Source organism: Lithobates pipiens, unplaced genomic scaffold, assembly GCF_037356315.1.
Source record: "Lithobates pipiens isolate NorthernLeopardFrog02 unplaced genomic scaffold, aLitPip1_a1.2 Scaffold_16, whole genome shotgun sequence".
NCBI classification, from domain to species: Eukaryota; Metazoa; Chordata; class Amphibia; order Anura; family Ranidae; genus Lithobates; species Lithobates pipiens.
This window is the reverse complement of record NW_027507748.1, coordinates 37217502-37230628: the sequence shown is the minus strand read 5'-3', so window position 1 is coordinate 37230628 and position 13127 is coordinate 37217502. Positions and strand designations below refer to the sequence as shown.

Here is a 13127-nt window from a genome sequence, read left to right as displayed (position 1 = left end):
TCATTAAAAAAGGATTTTATAAAACCGTCTCCTGACGGTTGTCATTTTGCCTGTGGGCATGTGAAGCCCACAGGTATCCTCTTCCGGGAGAGTGCGCTGATAAAAGACCAGCATGCACCACCCGTTCGAATTGGATCTTGCGCATGCGCAGTCAGCGCTATATCGAGCGCCGTTGTAGTGTCATATTTTGCTGCATGTTGGAACGCATGGCGCGAGTGTTTGGAACGCATCGCGCATGCGCAGTACGCAATTTCTGGCGGCAACGTCACTTCAGCAGCATCCTGTGATAGGCAGCAAAATATGACACTACACCCTCGGTGATGCCCAAGGCATCCTGGGAAATGGTGACATACTTCTCCCAGGAGCCTTAGCGAGCCGGGCTGCCGAGGGAAGTGACGTTTTTAGCCCGGGCAATGGAAGAGGCAGATTTCGTGGGACCACCTAGCAACCGCAAGAAATAGGCAAGTAAAAAATGTTTTATTATCCAATTAATTTTATTAAGACCCTTTGCTGCACATACAAGTTAGGTTATATTTTTGGTGGCAACACCACTTTAAGGCCAGTTTCTGGTCCACTTCTTGCTGCAAGAGTAGCAGGATCCTGGAAATGGAATAGGTGTGCGGACGCCACCCCATCTCCTCATACATGGAGATATAAGCCTTCAACGTACTAAGGTATATCTTCCAAGAAGAATATTTTCATGCCCTCAGCTTTCAATAGCCATGCCGTTAAAACCAGCGACGGTAATCAGGATGGAGTATCCTGGACACAAACCTCGACACCTTTAGATTGAGCCAGGAGATCCACATCTGGTGTGCCCCACCGCAGGCAAAGAAGCCTGAACACCTCTGGATGCAACGACCATTCTCCTGGGTCCAGCATCTGGCGACTTACGTAGTCTGCCTGCCAATTTTCTACTCCCGGGATGTATATGGCCGACAGGGCCAGTACATGTCGCTCTGCTCCACACCAGCCAGTAAGGCTGGCGTCCATTGTGATCACCGTCCAATGAAGAGGTAGGAACGATTTCCCAGACCGAAGGTCCCCAAGTAGTGCCAAACGAGGGGTGGGGAAAACAAATCAGCATAAAAACTTCAACCACCTTGGCAAGTGGGAACTAGTGAAACTAAACCCACACAAAAACAGCAGTATGGGGAAAAACTCCACCATATAACCGGATATACGCAACAGGAGCGAACCCCCAGACTGCAACAGTGCGGAGGTAATGCAACAGAGCATTAACATAACAGTACTGCGTTTTGCTCGAAAACCAGGAAAAAAAAAACGCAATTGCAACTACACGGCCGCCTGCAAAACCTTGCGGCCGAAACCAGCAGCCGCCGATGCACTGACATCTACCTTGTAGAACTTGGTAAACGTACACACCTGAGGGACAGACTTGGTGTCGGAAGGCCAAAGACGTTCCTATTGCTCATGTAGAGTGGGCCGTGACTGGAAAGGGAGGCACCTGCCCCTTCAAGGCGTAGGCTTGGAATACAATATGTCTGATCCACCTGGAAATGGTGGCCGACGAGACCGCCATGCCCTTCTTAGGACCAGCCACCGAAACAGTGAGTCTGACTTCCAAAAGGAAGCTGTGGCAGACAATTACACCTTCAGAGCCCTAACCACATCTAGAGCATGAAGGGCCACCTCCTTGGGGTGCTTCGGCTTAGGACACAATGATGGCAATGCAATGTCCTCATTGATATGAAAGGCCGAAACCACCTTCGGTAGAAAGGACAATTGCGGACACAACACCACCTTATCCATGTGGATGACCAGATAAGGCGACTTGCAGGACAAGGCCGCCATTTCCGAAACCCTCCTGGCCGATGTGATGGCCACTAGAAAGACCACCTTCTGTGAAAGGGTCAGCAGAGGAATCTCCCCGATATTCTCAAAACGGTGGCTTCTGAAGCGCTGACAACACCAGGTTCAAATCCCACGGAGGACACACCGGAGGGACTACATGTTGCACCCCCTGCACAAAAGGTACTCACTAATAAAGAGCTGAAGAGCCAGAGCTGAAATCTGCCCCTTGATGGTGCTCAACGCCAACCTCTGGTCAACACCTTGCTGACGCAACAGCAGGATCCTAGATATAGAGAAGGAGCGCAGATGCCACCCTTTCTCCTCACACATGGAGATGTAGGCCTTCCAAGTACGATGGTATATCTTCCTGGAAGAAGATTTCCGCGCCCTCAGCATAGTTCGAATCACCGAGTCCGACAGACCCCGGTTCCTCAATACCTGGCTTTCAATAGCCAGGCCGTTAAAGCCAGCGATGGTAACGCAGGGTGAAGGATTGGACCTTGAGATAGGAGGTCCTCTCTCAACGGCAGTCGACAGGGAGCGTCTGCCACCAGGCCCACTGAGGCCAATCTGGGGAAATCAGGATTACTGGAATCCCCTTGGCTTCCACTCTGCGAAGCAGAAGTGCCAACAGTTTCAGCGGAGGAAAGGTGTAGATCAGCTGGTACTGATCCCACGGAGCCACCAGCGCGTCTGCCCACGGATCTCTTGTCCTGGACACGAATCTCAGCACATTCTGATTGAGATGGGAGGCCAATAGATCCACATCTGGTGTGCCCCATTTCAGGCATAGGAGCCTGAATATCTCCGGATGCAATGCCCATTCTCCTGGGTCCAGCATCTGTCGACTCAGATAGTCTGCCTGCCAATTTTCCACCGCCGGGATGTAAATGGACGACAGGGCCGGAACGTGTCGCTCTGCCCACCGAAGTATTGAGCGACCTCCTGAGCAGCGGCTGAGCTTCTTGTTCCCCCTTGGTGATTTATGTATGCCACAGTCGTGGCGTTGTCCGACTGTATCCTGGTCGGACGCCCTTGAAGACACGTCGACCACGTGTGGAGGCACAGCCTGATCGCTCTCAATTCGAGCAGATTGATCGGCAACTTGGATTCTCCCGTCGACCAGAGGCCCTGAGCCGATTGAATCCCAATTACTCCACCCCAGCCGGACAAACTGGCGTCCGTAGTGACCACCGTGCATTTCAGAGGAAGGAACGATTTTCTGGACTGAATCACCGGGGACCTCAATCACCAGATCAGGGAGTCACTGACTGGCTGGCTCAGCTGGATCAGCTGATCCAGGGACAACGGAGATTTGTCCTATTTTGTCAAGATCTCCTTCTGCAGGATGTTGGTGTGGAACTGGGCATAAGGTACTGCCTCGAAGGAGGCTACCATGAGCCCCAGCACCCGCATGCAAAAGCGGAGCGATGACCACTTGCGGTTCATCAGTAGTTGGACCGCAGATCTGAGTCAGCAATTTGAGGGGAGAAAAACCCCTCGCTTCCCTGGAGTCCAATAGTAACCCCAGGTACTCCAGACGCTGAGTCGGTACCACCACCGACTTTAGGTTCAACAGCCACCCAAATGCTTGCAGGGACTGCAAGGTGATCGCCACATCCTCCTCTAATTCTGAGGCGGAAGAAGCTCTCAGGAGGAGATCGTCTAGGTAACCCACGATCGCGGTCCTGCGTTGTCTCAACAACACCAATACTGGAGCCAGTACTTTGGTAAAGACTCGGGGGGCTGATGCTAGGCCAAAAGGAAGAGCCACAAACTGGTAATGGGCTTCCCCGACTGCCAAAAACGCAAAAACTTTTGATGCCAAAGGCATATGGGTATGTACAGGTAGGCATCCTGAATGTCCAAGGACGCCAGGAAGTCCCCTTGATGGAGTGCAGCAACTACTGAGCGAACTGATTCCATTCTGAACCTCTGCACTTTCACAAAGTGATTTAGGGCTTTTAGGTCCAATATTGGACATACCCTTTCCTTCTTGGGAACCACAAACAGATTTGAGTAGAACCCCTGGAAGCGTGCCGATTCCGTAACCGCTACAATCACCTCCTGATTCAGCAAGTCCCTCATTGCCCCTAACAGGGCCTCCCGGCGAACCGGGGACACGGGTATGCTGGAGGGAAAGAATCTGTTTGGCGGCCAAGAGAGAAACTCAATCTTGTAACCCGTGGAAATCAGATCGCAGACTCATTGGTCTGATAACCGGGAGGTCCAACGGGCTGCAAACTCCCGAAGACGACCCCCCCCCCACCCGAGACATGGGTGGGGGCAAACCTTCATGCGGTAGCACTTTTATTCGCAGGCTTGCGGTTCCAGGGACGCTTCTGACCGTCCTGTCGGGCTGGGGTCATTTTGCCGAAGCACCGGGCGGACCAAAAAGCCGCTTGTGAGCGAAAAAAAGGAGGGCCTTTGCCTGCGGCGTAGCTCCTTAGCCTTCCTGGCCTGTGGGAGTAGTGTACTCTTACCACCCGTGGCATTTTTAATAATGTCATCCAACGAGGCTTCAAAGAGCCGTTTGCCAAGGAAGGGAAGATCCGTCAGGGCTTACTTGGATGCCTGGTCAGCAGACCAGCATTTCAGCCAAATCAGGCGCCTCAGCACCACGGCTGACACTGAGGCCCTGGATAGCAGGGGGAGAGTATCCAGGGTCAAGTCACAAACGTACTTAAGGCCATGCACTAGTTGGTCTGCTAGTTCCACGCAGACAGGGGAGGCATTCTGCTCTCCTAATTCGGGGTGCAAACGTTTTGCCCACTCAGTCAGTGCCTGCGACACCAGTGCGGATGCCAGTACAGGTCGCACGGCTGACCCCACAACCGTACACAAGGAACAAGACACTACTTCGGCCTTCCTGTCCGTGGGATCCTTGAATGCAGGAGTCCCCTCAACCGGGTCGTGGTTACTTTATTTAACCTAGATACTGGGGGTCCACGACCGGAGGAGCTGACCACTTTTTGAGAAGGCTTTCCTCAAAGGAGTAACGCACCGCCAAATTTTTGGGGACCGAAAAGGTCCGTTGCGGGCGACCCCATTCCCTGTAGATGAATTTGTCAAAATAAGTCAAATACGGGAACACCTTAGGTGAACGTGCTGGCTTGCGGGACCCAAAAGGGACCGGTACATCAGCAGAGGAATCCGCTGGCTCCTGAATCTTCAGGTTATCACGCACTGCTGTGATAAGTGCTCCAACAAGCTTCCTCACTGTCCGAACGGTCCTGGTCAGCCACGTCTGATAGGTCAGAGCAGGGGTCTCCAGCCACAGCAGGGCCCGAGTCTGCATCAGAGCTCTCCCCAGAGGAGGGGGGGGGGGGGCAAGGGCTTCTTACGTGCACCTTTCCTGCCACGTGCCACCTCTTTCTTAGCAACATAGGAGTCAAGGACCGCCATCAGGGTGTCCATGCGCATCGCGCTAACTGCAGGTGACCCGGTTGCTATAGCCTGGATTTCAGGGGAAGAAACACCAGTTTCTGAAGCCATGCTGACCCTAGCCTGTCTGCCACCTGCAAGGGGACTTAGGACAGTGAAGGTCCCATCCTCCTGCTGCCGCCGCGTGGGGGGGGGGGGGGTGTTAATTAGCACTAGACTCACCACCCTGGGGCGTTCTGTGCCTCAGCAGTGCCTATAGTCCCTAGGAGGTTCCCAGTTGCAGTGAGGAGAAAACTCAGCAGCAGCAGCTCCCAACAGCGGTGCAACGATCTGCAGAGCAGCTTCAGTGTTCAGCAAAGAGCCATCCAGCGTCCTGCACACACACAGTGGATACAGGAAGCAGCAAGAGAAAACACATATAATGCTGCCACAAGAGGCCAGCGGTGAAAAAAGCGCTCAAGCTTTAAGAAAATGGCCGACAATGTAATCAATAGGTATCCTAAAGAAAATGGCTGCTGAAGCTCACCAGGGGAATTTATAGCTTTCCCAAATCCAAGATGGCCGCCGGAACAGCGCCATGCAGTGACACAGCAAAAATTAAAAACGTGCTGCTAGCTATCAGAGCAACCTCCATAAACACGTTTTGGGACCCCCAGACCTGGACCAAAGCCAGCCGCACAGACCCCCACAGGTGAAAAACAGCGACCCACACACACACACCGCCCACAGCGCATGCAGACACCCCCCTCAGAGGGGGGAAGGAGGGGTGATAGGGACTTGGGAGAGAAGATAGGGAGGTGAGGTGGCCCCCGAATCAACCCCGCAGGGAATGCCCAGCTGCTCACCCCACCGAAGCAGGGAGAGCCGTACTTACCAGTCCTGAAGAGCTGGGAGACATTCCATCACAGACCCACTCCTGCGCAGTTACAGGGTGGCTGTTGGCCTCAGTATACTGTGATCCAGACATCAGTAGCCCGGTCATATGTATACCCCGGAGCATTGAAGCTCACCGACCACCTCTGGAGCGGAGGCATGTCGTGGCCTGCTGAGCCTTAGCTGCGGCCTGCTCACGCTCGATGGCCGGACTGGGGAGACTACAAGGATATCATTAACCAGCTTGTCACCTAGTCGGTAGTTGATAGAAAATCTCAGGATCTTTATCTTGCGCAAAAAGCAGCAAACCTGCAGCAAAAATATGGACCGAGAGGCCAGCAGAGTTTCCTAGGTCATTCTCCTTGCTAGGCAAAATAAAAAAACTGAAGCTGCTGTGAGCAGGCGGAGGGTTGATAGCATGGGGAATGCCCCCCTGGGGCGGGATTAAAGTTCTGTGTATTGTGTAACAATTTTCCCTAGTTTCTCCTAAGGGCAGCCTATACAACCCATTTAGTTACAGAGAGGAGCGGTGTCGGTCGGTGAATATAAGAGAAATGTTCTGTTCCTAGAAGGGATAAAACTGCTGTCATGAGGCCCTCTACTTTTTACTCAGGCAAGATCAGCTTCTGTGCTGCTGAATCTACCAGGAATCCCAAATAGACCTTGGTCTGAGCGGGAATCCAGGATGACTTTTCTCAACTGACTAACCAGCCCAGGGACTTCAGGGTATTTACTACCTTCTCTAGGTCAGTAAGAAAGATCTCAACTCTAGTTGTAAACCAAGATGAGATGGGGATGAGGGGATTAGTGCTACCCCCTGGAGATGGAGGTATGCCACTACCTCCGCAAGGATCTTTGTTAACACCCTTGGAGTGGATGCCAGACTGGGAAGGGCACAAAACTGCCAATGCTGCACTCCCTGACCGGAGGGGATCGCAAATCTCAGAAGGGCCCGATCCTCTGAAAAAATGCGGACATGAAGGTAGGCGTCCTTTAGGTCTATAGTGGCCATAAACACATCCTTCAGGAGGTGCCTTCTGAGGCTAAACACTTTCCGTTCGGAATTTCTTGTACCGTAGAAAACTATTTAGCCTTAAGTTTATTATGAGGCGGTACTTATGAGGGTTTTGGGACTACAAAAATTTGGGAATAAAATCCCTGTCTGCGTTGCTGCATTGGAACTGCCACTATAATCCTCTGATCCACCAGCTGCCTGCCGCTTTGTAAGAGACCCACCGTTTTTTTGACGATCTTTGGGAAGGTGGGATAAGAGGAAACTCGGGGAAGGTGAGACGAGAAGCTCCAACCTGTAACCCTCTCTTATCTGTAGGATGTGGGGGCCCTGAGTAACACCTTCCCACCAGGAAAGAAAGTGGGAAAGCCTTTCCCCCAACCCTTCACTTGGAGTCCTTATCGGTAGATCTTTGGTTGGGGAAGAGGAGACGCCCCTTTTGTTGCCCTTACCAGCCCCAACGCCTGGCAGGACCGCTTTCCTTTTTCTCTCGGTTTTTAGCCTGGGGGCCTCGAAAAAAACCTTCCCTTATCCTTTCTGGTTTTAATGGGAAACTTTTTGCCCTTCTCGGTTGACCTAGACAGGGCCTGCTCCAACCCGGTGCCAAAAAGCAGGGAATCTTCAAAGGGGAGTCCGCACAGCCATGTCTTTGATGTGTTCTCTCCCTCCCAGGGTTACACACACAAGGCTCTCCTCGCAGAATTCAGCAGGGCCCCCGACTTTGCAGTTTTCCATACGGTTTCAACTGCTGCGTCTGAAAGGTAAGCTACCGCACTACCAATGACCTGCTTAGATTTAGAGGTTCTCGCTACATGGTCCCTCAATTTGGAGACGCACATATCGGCAGTCCTAGTCACACAGGTTGAAGCCAAGGCAGGACTCACAGCCGCTGCATTGGCTTCCCAGGCTCTGCACAGGAGGGTTTCGTCCCGACGGTCCATCTGAACCCTAATGTTACCCGCATCCGCAAAGGATAGGTCTGAGTGTTTAGAGACCTGGGCCAAGGAAGCATCTGACCTAGGAGTTTTAAAGAATCTTTCCTCTTCCTCATCCTTGAGGAGGCACCTTCACTTCCAAGTTTTAAACTTTAACAGCTTCCCCTCCGGTTCCTTCCATTCCCTTAAAACGATATCCTTAAGGGCCTGATGAATCAGAAGAAATTTGGACTGGGGCTTAACTAAGCCTCTACAGTCTGTCCAGACAGACACCTGTGCAATAGGCTCCTGAATATCTTCAGATGCATATACTGCCCTAAGGAGTCCCTCCATATCGTCAGTGGAAAAGATAAATCTGCCAGGTCTGGAGACCTCATCTTCCTCCCCCTGACTGTCATCTAAGCCCTCGTTAGAGGAACTGGGATCAGGAGCTTCAGCCTGCTCAGAGTCCTGAGAGGGAAGAGACCTCCGAATCAAAAAATAAAAATATAATAATAATAATAATAGAAAACCAGCAGTGATTAACTACCACCAAAAGCTCCATTTGTGTGAAGAAAATTATTAAAAATTAATTTGGGTACAGTGTTGCATGACTGTGCAATTGTCCTTCAAACTGACAGCTCTGAAAGCTGAAAAATGCCCTGGGCAGGGGTGAAAATGCCCGATATTAAAGTGGTTAAAAAGGTACAGCGCAACGTAATTTTATATCAAGTATGGAAGCATGCTCCAGACTATCCCACATGTTTAGCTCTGCAGGGGCTGGTTGCCTTATCTCTGAAAGCCAGCCTAAGGATAACTGTCTGAATGTTGAAATCAAAGAGATGTAGCTCTAGCAGCAGTGTGGAGATGGGTAATGATTGAAGAAAATGAAATAAAAACATTAAAAAAACAAACAAAAAAAACCCCACCACACCCCACCGGTCAATGAAAAGAAAGAAAACCCCTTTAAAAAATAACAGATAACATACTTACCAGCTTTATAAGCAAGCCACTGAAGACACCATTTCACTCTGTACATGTCATTATTCTGAAAAACACAAAAGTATGTATAAGTGCAAGGCCCCTTTCACACAATCGGACCCGCCTGTCCATTTCAGGCTGATTCGATCGGGCCACCCATTGTCTTCTATGGGGAGACAGAAGTCAGTAGATGTGTGTCCGCTGACACCTGCCTGCCATCTGATAGGATACCGTATATACTCGAGTATAAGCCGAGATTTTCAGCCTCTTTTTTGAGGCTGAAAGTGCCCCCCTCGGCTTATACTCGAGTCATCGCTGTCTGCCCGCTCGATCAGCGTGTCGAGCAGACAGACAGCGGCCATTCTATTCAAAAGCCGCGCCTCCGGCTCCGCCTTCGCCTGTGATAGGCGGAACACTGAATTTCCCAGCAGCCTGTGTTCCGCCTATCACGGACATCGTATCATCCTCGTACTACGGACGAGGATGATACGACGTCTGTGATAGGCGGAACACAGGCTGCTGGGAAATTCAGTGTTCCGCCTATCACAGGCGAAGGAGGAGGCGCGGCTTTTGAACTTTACAATGGCCGCCGACGAAGAGGGCACGGGACGGCACGGCACGGGACGGGACGGGACGGGGGCAAGGCAAGGCAAGGCACGACACGGGACGGATGCAAGGAGGCAAGGCACGGGACGGAGGCAAGGAGGCAAGGCACGGGACGGAGGCTCGGGACAAAGGTAGGCTGGACACACACACACACACACACACACACACACACACACACACACACACACACACACATGGATGGAGACACACACAGGGATGGATGGATGGATGGATGGAGACACACACACACAGGGATGGATGGATGGATGGATGGAGACACACACACACAGGGATGGATGGATGGATGGATGGATGGAGACACACACACACAGGGATGGATGGATGGATGGATGGAGACACACACACACAGGGATGGATGGACGGACACACAGGGATGGACGGACACACAGGGATGGACGGACACACAGGGATGGACGGACACACACACAGGGATGGACAGGCATGTCTCACCCTCGGCTTATACACGAGTCAATAAGTTTGCCAGTTTTTTTGGGGGTAAATTGGGGGCCTCGGCTTATATTCGGGTCGGCCTATACTCGAGTATATACGGTAAGCTGGAAAGACGTATGGCGATACGTTCGCTATCCGCCCAGCAGGTTGGATCGGATGAAAACTGACAGATTGTCAGTTTTCATCCAATCTTCCCATAGAGGAGAGCGGGGCTCCGACAGATGCGTCTGCACAGTGAGCGGGCACGGACCTGTCATCCGCTTACTCAGCTGGGATAAAAAAACAGATCCGCCCCGTGTGAAAGGGGCCCCAATACTTCAGTAATGAGCTGCAGATTGTAAAGGGAAAGGTCATTTTTAACAACATTCAAAATGTGCAGTTTTGATTTTTGCTGAAAGTAATGTTTTTCTTCTGGCTACTCTGCCATAAAGCCCAACTCTATGGAGCGTACGGCTTATTGTTGTCCTATGTAGATACTCCAGTCTCTGCTGTGGAACTCCGCAGCTCCTCCAGGGTTACCTTAGGTCTCTTTGCTGCCTCTGATTAATTTCCTCCTTGCCCGGTCCATGAGTTTTGGTGCTCGGCCGTCTCTTGGCAGGTTTGCTGTTGTGCCATGTTCTTTCCATTTGGTTATGATAGATTTGATGCCGCTCCTAGGGATCACCAAAGATTTGGATATTTTTTTTTATAACCTAATCCTGACTTGTACTTCTCAACAACATTGTTCCTTACTTGTTTGGAGAGTTCCTTGGCCTTCATGGCAGCGTTTGGTTAGTGGTGCCTCTTGCTTAGGTGTTGCAGCCTCTGGGGCCTTTCAAAAAGGTGTGTATATGTAATGACAGACCATGTGACACTTAGATTGCACACAGGTGGACATCATTTCACTAATTATGTGACTTCTGAAGGTAACTGGTTGCACCAGAGCTTTTTTTGGTTTTCATAACAAAGGGGGTGATTATATACACACACACACATGCCAATTAGCATTTTTTTTTTAGTTCTGAAACATTGTTTTATGTATATATTTTTCTAATTTTACTTTACCAACTAAGACTATTGTGTTCTGATCCATCATATATAATTCAGATTAAAAAAAACATTGAACTAAAGACTGTAATGTAACAAAATAGGTAAAACCCAAGGAGGGGTGACAACAAAGTCGAGTTACCCCTTAAAGTGAATAATGGCCCTAGAATTTTTGCTTGGGGCTGGTATTACTTCACTAACTTTTTGTGATCTTTTTCTCCACTTCAAGGTTGAAAAAAAGCCCCCCAAAAAAATACTACCTTATTGGCATAACTCTATGGAACAGGGGTGTCCATTTCAACTGCGGGATGTCTCAGCATTATGGTTTCCCTCAAAAGTGCCGTTGCATTTGCAAGTCTACATAAAATGTACCCAGGGATATGTTATTCAAGTGCACAAACTCACCCCCACCCCCACGCTAAGGTCTCTCCTGCAGCTGTCAGATAACCTGTAGGGAGAATTCCCAGTGGCCAGAGTAGCTCACTCATTCAGGGTTTGTAAGGGAACACAAGAAAAAAAAAAAAAAAATCTCTCATCATGTAAATCATGCATTAAAATTTTTTAAATTACCCATCACTACAGTATTAACCCAAATTCACTAAGGGTTTGGCTTTAGGGCCAGTTCACACATGCAGTGCAGTGCATTTATTTTCTGCATCAACAAAGTAGGTTATATGATTTTCAATGGCATAGTTCACCCCAGTGCTTGCAGTTACAGGGAAAAAAAAAAAAAAGGAGAGAAAGAAGGAGAAGGAGAAGTAGAACATGCTGCATTTTTCCTGCACTGGAACGTTGTAAAACGCATCAAAAACACACTGGAACCAGTCCTCATTTAAAGGTCATTAAAAAGAGGGTAAAATGCACTGGATTGCATCAAAAATGTGCATGCAGAAAAGCATCTGGACTTCGTTTTTATGATTTAAACTGGCCCTTAGGAGGAACCTCTCATAGGTAGAGGATATGCAGAACTTCGGCATCATGCACCATCCAGCGTGTTCTCAATTAGAATACATAAAATATTCACTTGGGTTTTTCCACAACTGTAATGTGTCAAAAACAAACTGTCTTCGGCCTGTCATGGTTATGTTGGAATTTGGGGGGGTGGAGGAGGAATCTCACTGCTTGGGAACCTGAAAGAGGAGACGAAATATATAGATGGTTCACAAATGAAAGAACAAATGAACACAAACGTACCCTGCAATAAATTTGTACTTGTAGAGAAGGCATTGGACAAATAAAGTCACAGAGCGAACGGTACAGTTTGTGATAGTTGCGGTTTGCAAGCTCAAATCCAGACACCGGAATCTGATGCGTAGCAGCACCTGAGGAGCAAGAGACCACAATCAGCTAAACAAGCTCAGCAGTAGTATCTGTCGGTATACAGAAAACCAAAAAGGAAAAAAAATAAATAAAAAAACCACACACACACACACACACACACACACAAAACCACACACGCACACAAAAAAGCGTCTTACTTCCAGCCTGACAGTGGTAACGGAAACCAAAAGGCAGCTCTCCTGGAGAAAAGAAAAGAGACATTTAATCCTGTTAATGCATATTATATTAGAGATATATATATATATATATATATATATATATAAAATTTATATTACACACAAACACGCGATATATGAGCATTTTAGCTAGGAGTCAGACACAAAGGGAGATATACATTTTTATATTAAAGTGGCTGTAAACCCTAAAAAAAAAAAAAAAACCCTGCAAGACAAAGGCATAATGAGCTAGTATGCATAGCATACTGGCTCATTATTATTTACTTGCCTGAGATCGAAGCCCTCACAGCGGTCCTTGTTCACCACTCCAGCGGCCGACGTTGCTCCCGGGGTTACTTCCGGGTATCGCGGCGATTTGATTGGCCGGAGCCACCGGTAATGGCACAGTCTAACTGAAATGTGCATGTGCCGATGACGTCAGCATATGCAAATACAGGGGATCTCCCCTAAACCGTGCTTTTACTATAGGCTTACCTGTAGTATAAAGTGGTTGTAAAGGGTTTACAACCACTTTAAAGTAGAGCTAAA

General features: G+C 49.4%; 1 protein-coding gene across 1 annotated transcript in view; it reads right to left on the bottom strand.

The window, feature by feature from the left end:
• Positions 1-13127, bottom strand: part of MAEL (maelstrom spermatogenic transposon silencer) — a 50277-nt gene that overhangs the window by 13968 nt on the left and 23182 nt on the right. Inside the window, exons 6-8 of the mRNA XM_077479742.1 lie at positions 12561-12602; positions 12277-12404; positions 8992-9046 (exon numbers count right to left, since the gene is read on the bottom strand). Coding sequence (XP_077335868.1) covers positions 8992-9046; positions 12277-12404; positions 12561-12602 — 225 coding nt within the window. The remainder of the gene's footprint in view (positions 1-8991; positions 9047-12276; positions 12405-12560; positions 12603-13127) is intronic.